This window comes from Dromiciops gliroides, chromosome 1, assembly GCF_019393635.1.
Source record: "Dromiciops gliroides isolate mDroGli1 chromosome 1, mDroGli1.pri, whole genome shotgun sequence".
In the NCBI taxonomy this organism is placed as follows: domain Eukaryota; kingdom Metazoa; phylum Chordata; class Mammalia; order Microbiotheria; family Microbiotheriidae; genus Dromiciops; species Dromiciops gliroides.
This window is the reverse complement of record NC_057861.1, coordinates 67,612,281-67,625,517: the sequence shown is the minus strand read 5'-3', so window position 1 is coordinate 67,625,517 and position 13,237 is coordinate 67,612,281. Positions and strand designations below refer to the sequence as shown.

At 41.6% G+C, this 13,237-nt stretch overlaps 1 protein-coding gene across 16 annotated transcripts in view; it reads left to right on the top strand.

Annotated features, from left to right (window-relative positions):
* The first annotated feature begins 303 nt into the window (after positions 1 to 303).
* RANBP3 (RAN binding protein 3) overlaps positions 304 to 13,237 on the top strand; it is a 90,329-nt gene continuing 77,395 nt past the window's right edge. For 2 of the 16 annotated variants that reach the window (XM_043976390.1, XM_043976394.1), the window contains exon 1: positions 304 to 693. In XM_043976390.1, coding sequence (XP_043832325.1) covers positions 672 to 693 — 22 coding nt within the window. In that variant the 5' untranslated portion in view covers positions 304 to 671. The remainder of the gene's footprint in view (positions 694 to 13,237) is intronic. The other 14 variants (XM_043976391.1, XM_043976388.1, XM_043976393.1 and 11 more) reach the window with 12 other exon arrangements.

The window sequence follows — 13,237 nt, the reverse complement described above, 5'->3', positions numbered from 1 at the left end:
GCAGGGCCTGGGCTTAGCCGGGCCCCGCTCTTAGCAGAAGGGAGACGTGGGTTAGGTCTCAGAAAGAAGTGAGAGGGCCTTAGCCCAAGCCAAGTTCACCCAAGACAGGACGGGCCCCTTTCGGCAGGGGGCTGCGTAGCCATCTTCACGGTGGGCGGCGCCGTGCGAGGTCGTGCTCTCCCCAGGCCGGGCTCCGCAGCCTCCGCGCTGGAGCAGCCAGGGGGGAAGGTGCAGCTCCGCCTTTCCCGCCCAACCCAGAGCACAACCCAGGTCAGCCTGATTTTCCGCGCGCGTGTGTGTGTGTGCGTGCGTGTATGCGCGTGTATGCGCGTGTGTGCGCGTGTGTGCGTGTGTGTGCGTGTGTGTGCGCGCTTGCGTGCGCACCCTGGTGGTTCTCTTCCCCCTCTTGCATCCCTCCTCCACTCCGGGAAGATTTTTAAAAAAGGTTTAGTCATCTTGCGCGCAGGCGCGAGCTACACTGCGCCCGGGTCGGGACGTCTTATCTCGCTCAGCGAAGATCCTAGATTTCCGATACTTTCGGAGACGAGGACTCGGCAATCGTCGCCTCAGCCCCTGGACGAGTAGCGGGTGCGCAGGCGCGAGACTCCCCGGTTGAAAGCAGGGGAGCTAGGGCCGGCGCGGTGCCTTGTGGGAGGGCTTAGGGGAGCAAAATGGCGGACCTGGCGAACGAAGGTAGGAGAAGCGCCGCCCGGGGCAGCTGGCGGGGAGAGAGGCCCAAGGGCCGTTGGCCTGAGGGATGGAAACCCCGGGTGCAGGGGCTCCTCCCGCCAAAGGAAAGCAGTCCTGGGGCGCTGAGCAGGCGAGCTTGCCGCGGCAGCGGGCATCGCAGGCCTCCCCCTCCCCCCTGCCCTGGCCCCACGACCGCGGCCCGGGCAGCCCCCACTCTCTTCAGCCCTGGGCCCTGGGGGCCGGGCCCTGCTTCTTGGGCTCCCCATCTTGGAGCTCCGCCCCGTCCCTGTTGGAGCGCAGCCCCCTGCTCCGCGTCCCCCAGCTCCCTGTGTTCTCGGGAGAGGCTCGGTCCGTTGGGCCAGAGGCGCGGCTCCGGGGCGCCCCGTGTTCCAATGTAAACAGGTCCCGGGCCGCCCCGCCGCTCTCGGCTGTCGGCCACCCGGCCGAGGAGGCCCGCCTCCCTAAACTTTCTTGCTCCAGGGGGTACCCCTTGCTGGCCGTGGCGCGCTCCTACGACCCCCGTCGTCCCCGCCGCCGTCTCTTCCTGCCCTACTTGGCCCCTGCCCTACGCGCCTGTCACCGCCTCTTCTTTCGGCAGTCTCCTAGGGGGAGAGCGGCGGGCGAGCGGCATTTGCCGGCCGGGGTCCTCGGGCCTTCCCCGCACGGCCGCCGAGGCGTGTTCCGGGACAGCCTTCATGTGTTGCCGCCCTCGCTCTCTTCCCTTGAGCCTCCTGGTGGCTCTCTCGGCCCTCCCCCTCCCCCTCCCCCTTTCCCATCCCCTCCCCCCAGTTCTGCCCTGTGGCGGGCCGGCCCGTTCCCTGCTGGTCGGGCTTCTGCGGGAGGCGTCTTCTCTCCTGCTCTGCGGGACCTCGAGGGAGAGCCAGAAACGCCCATTGACCGGGCTTCTGCATTTTGGAGTGAGTGGAGGCATAATGACCCGGGTCCGAGATGCTTGGGAGTATTTCCTTATGCTTTTTGTTACTCTTCCGGAGGTTACAGTCTCGAGGGGCCAGAGTAGGCTCCCCGTAATCTAGGACTGGTGTCTACTTAAACAGATTATAAGTGATTGAGGGAGTCGTGACTCCTAGGTAATATTTTTAGCTTCCTTGTATTTTTTAGTATAGGATCCTGCACGGGCCATCAGACTGGCTTTACTCCAACCTCCAGGATGAATAGCTTTTTCGTGCTAAGGTGAAAAATGCTGAGAGAGAAGAGGCCAAGCAAGCATTACAAAAAGACTGGCCAAAACAAGGTTAAACATAGGAAAATAGTTTCTTGAAAAGTTAATGAGAGGAAATATAGGTTTAAGGAACACATAAGTTGTTGACTGTATACAGAACAGGTAGGTATAAATTGGGTAAATATAATCATCCTTTTAAAATTATAAGAATTTAAGAAAATGCTGTCTTGGGTCAGCCCAGTATTTCATCCAGCCCAGAATTCATACTCAACCACTCAAAATCTTTGAAGGTGATACCAAGGGACATTTTTCTCTCCAGAGGAAATAACTACCATGCCCACCTTCAAGGATTTGCACTAGATTAACATGATCCCTAACTTGCCATGATAACTCACAGTTTAGAACCTCTTGGCAAATTTGCCTAAACCCTTTTAAAATCCATTTGTTTTTTTCAGCTTTTATAGCTCTTGGGATGAGTTCCATAGGTTTATTACCCTAGTGAAAAATGGGAATTCAGATTTTATGACCTACATTTTTTTTCTGTGTGAAGTTCCAAGGATGGGGACCCTCTAGTTTGGGATTCAGTGAACAAATTCACATTTACTCTATCCATGAACCCCAACAAAGTCATGTAATTATTATGTAATGTGTAATTTTATAGACTTTGATAATTTCATATCAGCCTTTATTCATACGGAAAGGTCTTATTTTAGTGATATGTTCTTGTAAGATTCTCCATTCCCTTGATCATTTTAGTTCCCCTCTTCAAGTTGTTCTGTAGTGATGACCACAGTTACACACAATCCAGCCAATTTAGGTGCATAGTTTTTCATTCCAAAAGAGTAGAATAATTCATTGTGCTCTGCTTCCAGAACCATGCCTGATCCAGCACCTAGCAGAATACTTAACACCAAAAAGGCATCTGATATTTGTTGAGTTGTTGATGACCATTACAGCAATCATAGCACACTGGGATGTTATCTTCAGGGACTAATCTGTAGTAATTTGGTTGTTTACAGAAAACTCACAGCTCCTCATTGGAGAAGCATTATGGTACAATAGAAAGAGCACTGGGTTCAATTCTGGATCTGCCACTTCTCCCTGTGTAACCTTGGTCAAGGTGCTTAACTTTTCTGGACCTCAGTTTCCTCATCTGGAAAATGAGGGAGTGGAACAACATAACTACTACAGTCCTTTCAAACTCTTAATTGATCCTAAGTAGAGTTCAGGTTATTTTCCTTTAAATACTGTTACTTACACATGTATATATAATGGCTCCTCTGTCATTTCTATTCTTACCTACAGAACTTGGTTGGAATCTTCCTTCCTTTTATTATAGCACCTTAGTAATTCACAATCAGGCATGCCCTAACCTCTTTAGGTTACTCATCTCCGACTGCCTATTTTGAATTCAAAATAGATTGCTGGAGTTTATTATTGGCATTGGCAAATGTGAAAGGAAAGTGAGAAAGGAACAGGAAAATGGATTCGAACTCTTTCTTGGTTCAGGATCCTGGAATTAATATTTTCCCATGAAATTTAATCAGGTCAATTTATTAGTATGGAATTTAGGAAATAATGTGGTGCAGTAGCCATTAGATAATAGAGTCAGAGTACTTGAATTTGAATCCCAGCTCCTCTCTGTGATATTGGACAGGCAAATAATTTCACCTCTCCAAGCTTTGGTTTCCATATCTATAAAATGAGGGGATTGTACTAGGATCATTGCAGCTCTAAATCCTTTGTGGTTGTGATGGTCTAAACACTATACATAGAAATACAATAAGATATTATCTTTGTTTCCAAAACATTTACTCTTTGGAGTATCCTTTAAGGTGCATTTCATGGGACTGAGATGGGACATGCAGAAATGATCCTAACTTGGATGAAGAATGAGAAAAATTACCAAGAACTAATCATGAACTGAATGCAAAGACCCGGAGGAATCACTGTTTCATGGATTTAACATAACTGAACTTTACTACTTCAACCCATTTCATTTAAAAACTGAGAGGCTGGTGTAATAGAAGAAGCATAAATAATTAAAATCTACAAATTAAGAAAAAATATCATTAAGTTTAACTATCAAACATTTTACTAGGCTACAACACAGTTGGTTACTTTGTTTCCCTTCATTCCTTTGTTATTTTTTTCATGTATTCAGCAAACCTTGAGTACTCACTATATGTAAAACCTCGTTCTTGTGGAGGTGTCACAAAGATGATTGAGACAACAGTCCCTGATCTTAAGGGTTAAAATTCCTCCCCAGTCTGTGTACTAGACAATAAGGTACTAATGAGAAATGGAAAGGAAGACTCTTGGGGTGATTGTTGGACAACCAAAGGAAAGAGGAAGAACTTGACTCATGTACTGTATTGAATTGACTTCTTGTATTTTCATTTCTTTAGTTCCTTTCTCTTATTAGATTATAATTCCTCAAGAGCAGCTCCAGTCTTCTGCATATAATGGACCAGCTAGTCAAGTAACAGCCCATTATATGCAGAAGACTGGAGCTGTTCTTGAGGAATTATAATCTAATAAGAGAAAGGAACTAAAGAAATGAAAATACAAGAAGTCAATTCAATACTTCTAAAAAGGGAACTTTCCAAAAGATGAAGTCAATGCAGTTCAGTGGAGTTTGTTGGATTGGAGTCACAGGATCCCAATTTAAATCTGAGTTTTGCCAGTTTACTTACCATATATGACCATGGGCATTTCACTTAACCTCCCTGGGTATCAGTTTCTTCACCTATAAAATGAAGGGGCAACTGAGAAGACATCATCCAATAGCCCATATACAACTTCCTCATTTCTATGAAATCTTTTTGAGAATTGTCTGTGTACACAAAGAATATATCCCAGATCAGATGTGTCAGATACCTGAAAGACTATTGAGTGCAGCCCACCAGATTAAAATACAAATTGGGAAATGTTAAACAAGATAAAAATACAGCACAACATAGATGATGTTAATTTGTAATTTTCCAAGTCCGTTTGTGGCTCTAGGGGATCTGTTTCTATTTGAGTTTGGCACAGCTGTCCTAGATGCAAATAAGAAAGGAACAGGCTTTCACAGATGGTTTTCTATAGCAGACTATATCTTCACACTAATTCCTCACAGTCACATTGTCACATAGTTGACTGAGGTATAATGAATACCTCCCTCTGTGTTCAAAGCAAAAATGTAACTGGTAACACATGGTTAACAGGAATCCAGCTAAAAACCTCCCATTAACCACATTTTTCTCCTTGTACTAAGCCATTAGGAAAATGAAGAAAATTATTAAAATACCTTTCAAAGAAATCCTAACAAGAATCGTTACTTCCTCCCCCCAAAAAAATCCAGACTGTGTCCTGAGTTCAATACACTTTCAGCATATTTGCTTATGCCTTACATCTAGAGGATTGCATAGTAATGTTCCTAATTATGACCTTGAAGCACTTAAGGATCTTTTAATCACCAAACAAAGCAGAAATTGCCTTCCATATACTAAAGAAAACATGAAAGTGCAGGTTTAACTGGAAAACTGATTTAACCTTAATGCTGTCATTTCCCCCAAGTATTCTGGTTAATCACAGGGCAATACCTGCATTCTAAGGGGGCTTGGTACAGTGATTGGATGGTGAAGTCAACAAATATAGGTCTTGCACTTTTGAAAGGGGATAGGGATGACGTGGTTTGGCAAAGAAAGGAGAGTAATTTGGAGTTAGCGTTTCCAGTAGGAAGATTTATACTGAAGACTTCATAGAACCTGCAGCCAGATGTAATCTGCCTGGGTAAGTAGGGAAAAGGGCTGTGTAAGCTATGAGGGCAAAGCAGATGTGACTTAGGGTCATTTGGTTGAGAACTTTGGAGTGGAGGTATTTACTTGGAGCTGAGAGAATGTGGAACAATTAGAGGCTTCTGGGAAGGGAACAGTCATGATCAAAATCACTCTTGAGGGAAGACCACTCTTGGAAATTGTCAGTTACTTTAAAGTAGCTCTCCATGGTACTTTAACTCAAGAAATAAGTTAGGAAATTGGTTGTAATGTATGCTTGCTTAAAGAGATTTTTTTCCTCTTCAAATAGATTTGTTTTCTTTTCATTTTTTAACTGTTCAAGAGCACACAAATATAGTTCTTATCCCAGATAGTTTGTCTGCATCTTAATATAAAGTACTAAGGTATTTTTCAATAGTTCATATAAATATAAATACTCTGAAAGCCCATAACGATCTCTTTATAGTTTTTGTGAGGGCTAAGAATTGATGTGCCAGAAACTTGTGATTAGCTGCTTATGAGCTTACTTGTGTGCTATTAAACCATTGTACTCTTTTAAAAAAAATTAATAAAGTATTTTATTTTTTTTTCTGTTACATGTAAAGATAGTTCTCAACTTTTGTTTATACAAGCTTTCCAAATTTCAGATTTTTCTCCCTCCCTCCCCCCTCCCCTAGACAGCAGGTAATCTGATATAGGTTATATATACATACGTACATAATAACATTAAACATAACCATGGTACTCTTAATTGGGGTTCAGATCTGATAGTATTTTAGAGGGTTTTCATGCTTGTGATGGGCCATAGACTCAAATAAATGATTGCTCATGGTCCCAAAATGAGTTCATCATTGAGTGCTCAAGTCAGATGGAGTCTTTTTTTTTTTTTTAAGGAAGTTGGGGTTAAGTGACTTGCCATGGGTCATACAGCTAGTAAGTGTCAAGTGTCTGAGGCCAGATTTGAACTCAGGTCCTCCTGAATCCAGGGCCAGTGCTCTATCCACTGTGCCACCTAGCTGCCCCTCTCAAGTCAGATGGAGTTTTAAAGATCCTAGAGAATTTAGTTTTAACAACTTTCCATTTACAGATTGAGGATACTGAAGTCTAGAGAAGTTAAATAACTTACCTGTGGTCACATAGCTAAAAAGTGGCAGAACCTGTTATTTGCTTGCTATTGACTTAAAAGTTAGTACTTTATTTTCATAGCTTAGATCCCATTGGTAGCTAAGTAAGCATTGGAGGACTTCCTTTCGGTCTTGAGAGAACATGATTCCCTTACCCCTTATATCACCTTGTGCTACCCAATGTCTCAAGGTGAGATCATAGACCTACAGAATTTTAGAACTGGAACCGACCTTAGAGATCATAGGATCTAGAATTGGAAGTGACATTAGAGTAGAAGTTCATAATCTGGATCAATGGACTATGTATAGATATCAGGGGGTCAATGAACCTAGATGAGAAACAATTACATTTTTATTTTCACTAATTTCTTAAATGAAAGTTGGCAATTTCTTCATTCAAAAAACATTCTGAGAAAAAGCCCATAGATTTTTTTTTATTAGTTTAAAACTGTTTAAGAATCTCCTGCCTTAGAAGATTGTGTAGTTTAAAGATTTCTAACCCTTTTTTGCATTTTGGCATTCTAGAGAAGGCTATGGGCTTCTGAGAATAAATGCATAAAATAAAACTACATAGGAATACAAAGAAACCAGTTTTACTGAAATATAGTTATCAAAAAATTTTTAAATTCATGGGTCCCAGGTTAAGAATCAAGTCTATCTCCTCCACCCCTCTCGTTTTATAGCTAGAGAAACTGAGATTCAATTAAGTGACTTACCCAGGATGACAGCAAGCTACTGAAACCCAGATCTCCTGACTCCTGAACTGCTAACTTTTTCCACTGTACCATGAAGAAATGTCTAAGGGAAATCCCACAAGCCACCAAAGACCTGGTATTCAAGTTTAGCAAATAAGATGATGATGTGTTTGAAACTAGTAGAGAAAATTGTGGTACTATTTCAAATTAGGCATACAAATGTAATTTCTACCCAAAGCTAAGTTGACAAAAAGTATATAACCTCATAAATCAATATAGAACTGCTAGATTTAAAACACCCTTTATTGTATGTACTGGGGGCTTTGCTAAGACCTGGATAGCAAAGTATAATTGGGAGTTAACATTGCTGAAGCAGCAACTCCAGCCTAGAGATGAGTACTGAGGCCTTGCCATCATTAACACAATTCATCACTATTTAAATTGTTAAATTGCAAGAGTCCTGCAGGTAAAAGTTCTTTTCCCACCTTACCAGCCTGGCAGGCTGTTCCCTGGTAAGTTGTAGTGCTAGATATTCACTATTTTCTTTAGGCATAGGGAAGTTTAAGAAATTCCTAGAACTGAAGTGGTTTGTTGGTGGAAAGAGTAGGGAACTTGGAATCAGAGATCCTAGATTAAAGTTCTATCCCTGTTACTACCTACTTGTGTGACTTTTTGCAAGTCACTCCCCTTCTCTGGGCCTTAGCCCACTAACATTTATTAAGTGCTTGCTATGTGCCAGGCACTGTGCTCAGTGCCTGAAGATATAAGTAAGGCAAAAGACAGTCCCTGTCCTCAGTTTCATCCTGTATAAATTGAGGGTGTTGAAATGATCTCTGAAGTCCCTTCCAGCTCAAACCCCTATGGTCCATTATACAAGGAAGACTGCTTCTGTTCCCAGTCTGCATGTGGTCTCTTATCCAGCCCTTGAAATGGCTGCCATTTCAATAAATTTCTCTGCCATTACAGGAACTTTGAGGACTACCACCTGTCTTAAAATCCAAAACAAACAAAACTATATAAAATCACATCTGTGTGTGTACAAGCTTTGTTATTATGAATGGTGTTTACCAAAAAAGATCTGATTTTGGTTGACAGTCTTAGCAAAAGTACTGTATGCCATAAATTGCGTTCATGTGGACTTTTCTCCTTTTAAGGTGTATTTAAATTGGTTAAGGCTTGGCTTTTCCCAAATTTGCAACCATTTTTGTGTAGCAAAAAATTTTACAATTGGATTTTACATATTGCTTACTAGTGTGAAGATAAAAAACTGGTCAACTCCGGAGGATTTGCTTACACTTATCAATAATAATCAGAGTTCCCGTTTCTGTAGTACTTCAACGTTCATAGAGTAGTTGCCTCATAACCTAAGAGGTGGGTAATATAAATACTATTATTATCATTACACCAATGAAGAAAGTCTGAGTGATGTGAAGCCTTTTCTGTGGTCAAGAAGCTTCCCAGTATGAGAGCTAAGACGTAAAACACTTCTTTGACTCTTGAGTTCTTTGCTGCTTTTCACAAATTATTCTATTGTGGAGATGATTAGACAGAGTTATTTATAAAGTCATTTGTAAAAGCTAGCTATTTATCTCTTACGTACCAGCCAAGCTGCTGACTCCCAATCTCCTTTCCTACTGGGACTGTTCCAAACCATTTTTTCTTTTCTCCAACAGCACACCCATCCCCCTACTGAAATCTAGTAACTTAACTTCCCATTTCAGTTAAAATATTGAGATTACCTGACAAGAACACTCAATTTCACTCCTTGAAATTTCTCACTATTACCACCCTTTTTCTCTTTTCTGTATCAGTCATGTAGCCTACTCCTTGCTAAGGCTAATTCCTTCTACCTGTGAACTAGGTCCCAGCCTCCCTCAACAACTCTAGGATTTTGCTCCAACTTTTTCCCATCAATTTTCAGTCTCTCTCTTCATTTGCCTTTTTCCATTTGCCTTACATACTAACCAGTCACTGTTTCCTTAACCCTTTACAATAAGATGGTTGTATTTTCTACTCTGCTGAAAATGCTTTCTCAAAAGTACATAATCACCAAATCTAGTGACCTTTTTTCAGTCTTCTGAACTTGGGAACATTAGACACCATGGACACGGATATTCTGGCTCTGGTTTGTCACATGTCCATTTCACTGGCTCCTTGACAACCTGAAAGGCTGCTGTTGCCTCTTGACTTGCCCTCTCTTTGTTTTCACTTTTATTGGTTCAGCTAACTAGTGTGTGTAGATGGTTCCCTAATTTGTTTATCCAGTTCTAGCTGCTATCCTGAGCTGCCTCCAGGATAGCAACATGTTCTAAGAGCACAGGATTCAAAGTCAGAGGAACTGAGTTCAGAATTCAACTCTGCCATTGAATGGGCAAGTCACTTCACCTCTGGGCATCCTTATGAATAGAATGAAGAGATTGGACAGATGACTTTGAGTCCCTTCTATCTCTAAATCTGTGGTGCTGGTGTGGTCTCCTGCTGCCACCCTAAACTTATCCAGATTGTCATCTTTACTCTCCCTCCTCCTCTCTTCTCTCTCCCAAAACTGCTGTTGTTTCTGATAGGCCCCTGCCTCTGGATATAGTAGCATCCTAACAGGCCTTCTTTCCCTCTTTCTGGTGGTACAGTGGATAGAATGCTGGCCCAGGAGTCAAGAGGACCTGAGTTCAAATCTCACCTCAGATGCTTCTTCCTGTGTCACCCCTGGGCAAGTTACTTAACCCCAATTGCCTTAAACATTCAGGGCCATCTGCATTCGAACTGATACATATCTTGCCACTGGAGCCAGATGTCTCTGGAGGACAGAGTGAAGTTGGTGACCTTGCACAGCCCTTCCTCACTTAAATCCAATTCATTGCAAGTCATCACATCATCCCAATGTCATGGTCCTTTTCAAGAATGAAGGACAAACAACAGCTTCATAACAATTTTCAAACTAATCTTCCTTATGCATAGATGTTATGTCACTCTTGTGTTCAGAATTCCACAAAAGACCTACAGAGGAAACCTGGCATTAAAAGTTCTTCAAAATCTTGAGCCACCCTTTAGCCTTTACATATTATCTACCTCTTTTGGGCACCTAGGTGGTTCAGTTGATAGAGGCACTGGCCGTGGTGTCAGGAGGACCTGAGTTCAAATCTGGCCTCAGACACTTGATGCTTACTAGCAGCTGTGTGACCCTGGGCAAGTCACTTAACCGTGATTGCATCAAACATCTGGGGACATCTCCAGCTATCCTAACGTATATCTTGCCACTGGACCCTGGTGTCTCTGGAGGAGAGGAGGCTGGTGACTTCTCACAGCCCTCCCTCATTTAAATCCAGTTCATTGCAAGTCACCTATGATGTCATGGTCCTCTTCAAGAACGAAGGATAGACAACATTATTTACCGCTAGGCAATCTAGGCCTCAGTTAAACTAGATTGTTTCTTGTCTTCTAGGCCTGTTCTGCACTTTATTTAATTTGTTCATTTACTTTTATGCCTGAAATGGCCTCAGCCACTTTGTTGAATTCCTTCCCAGTCTTTAAATTCCAGTTCAAATATTACCTCCTTACAGAAACCTTTGATTCTCCCAGTTGATGATTACCTTTCCCATTTCAGGCCTTATATAGGGCACTTTGTACCATGTGTGTGGTGTGTGTGTGTGTGTGTGTGTGTGTACTTATATGTGTGAATATATACATATATGTATGTTTGTGTGTATGTATATACACACACACATATATAAACTATTTTTTTGTGTGTATTTTGTCATATTCTCTTGCTACTCTCTGAGCTACCATAGGGTGGGAACTTTGTCTTATCTAAACCTTGTACCCAGAAGGCACTTAATAAAATTTGTTGAACTGAATCTCTTTAAACCAAAATACTTTCTTCCTTTTCTTTGCCTGGGAAAGGTGTAGGAAACTAATACAATAGAAAAGATTTTGGACTATATTGCTCTCAAATGAAAATGTTGCTACCACCTGGGGGTGACCTTGGTGGTTCTTTTCCAGTGCTGGTAAAGGGGTTTTATAGTTCTGGGGGTGGGGTGTGAATCTTATGTACATGTTATTGATGTATTTTTTATGAATTAAATGCAACAAGTTTACATCTATTGCTTTTAGGAGTAGTGATTCTATTCTGTTCCCAGCAGAGTTCTGAACAGAAGACCAATACAGCTAACCTGATTTTTAAAAACTTCCCTTTGCATAATCTACCTACTAGAGAGTAATTGCTAGTTCTCTGTACAGAAATGCTTTTCAGTACCAGAAATTACTTTGGGATTATCTGTGAATCACTATTGTAAATTAATAAGTGACTCAGCTCTTTGCATATTGGTACCATTTTCACCAATTAGTTTTGGGGTGTATGTATATGTCATGCATTTCTTTTTATAAGTTTTTATTGATATTTTTTGTTTTTTATTGACAAAATTTCTCTTAGTATCCTTCCCACTTTCTCAAAAGCCATCCTATATTATGTTTAGAAGAATAAGTGAAAAAAAATCAGTAAAACCTTTCAATATACATCAAAAAGAAAAAAAGACAAAACATATGCATTGTGTCCTGCCAGTGGACCTTTGCAAAGGCATGAGGTAGAGGTGTCTTCAAATAGCTCTTCTTTGGGGCCATCCTTGTTCTTTGTGATTTGCATCATTCACTTCTGGTTGTTTCATGATTTTTCCAATTATATTATGTTATTATGTTATTGTTTTCATTTCCTATAATAGACCATGTGTCTTTAAATGAATTTTGTGAGATATGTTTGGGAAGAGAGCTGAATTCATCATTGGCACAAAACTTGACTTTGATGCTAAAGTGATGACTGATGGTTGTTGTTTTTGTTGGTTTTTGGTTCACCTAGTAATTATTTTTCATTTTCATTTCAGAGCTATTGATAATTCTCCAAAAGTTAATAACTTGTATAGTTTATAGTGACCAGGTGCAGGGATTAAGGCTGATGCTGTTACTAACGTGCTGTTATTTTGCTCCTTTTTGGGGGGGGGTGATGAGGCAATTGGGGTTAAGTGACTTGCCTAGGGTCACACAGCTAGTAATTGTTAAGTGTCTGAAGCCAGATTTGAACTCAGGTCCTCCTGAACCCAGGGCCAGTGCTCTATCCACTTCATCACCTAGCTGCCCCACTTTTTTCTTCTTTTTTTTCCTTTTTTCTTGCTGTTATTTTTGATGTGAAGATGCTTTCCATGTTGTTTTAGTAGATAAGATTAAGAAACATCAACTAGGATTAAGCCTAATTTCCCTAGGTATCTTGATGTCATTTTGGGGTCCACTTTAAGTGGCATTTCACATGAGTGCTGTTACCTGATATGACTATGATCCTTCATTCAATAAGACATATAAAATAGGGTAATATAAGTAGTTTTCAGCTTCCCTTTTGTTTACTCCTTTTGTGGTCTGTTAGGAGGGAAAGGGTATCATGATTGGAGGATGGTAATCAGATTGAAAGGAATTTGGGGATACAAATTGTTTATCTCTATATAAATTAATACTGGATCCTGGTATTCAAGGCCCACTACAATCTGTCTCCAGTCTCCCTGCTTAGCTTGATCTTATACTAATTCAGCTTCATGTTCTGTGTATTTCAACCAAACTATGACTTCTTTTCCTGTCTTTGCCTCTCTACATCTTTGCTTAGGCCATTCCGTTAACTGGAATAGGTTTCTCTGCTGTCCCCTCGGTTTGATTTTCATTTTTGAACTCCCTCCTCTTTCTTAAAGGCCTGATTCTTGTGCTACCTCCTCCTTGAAGCCATCCTTGGCACTGCCTCCTTTCCTGCATCCCTCA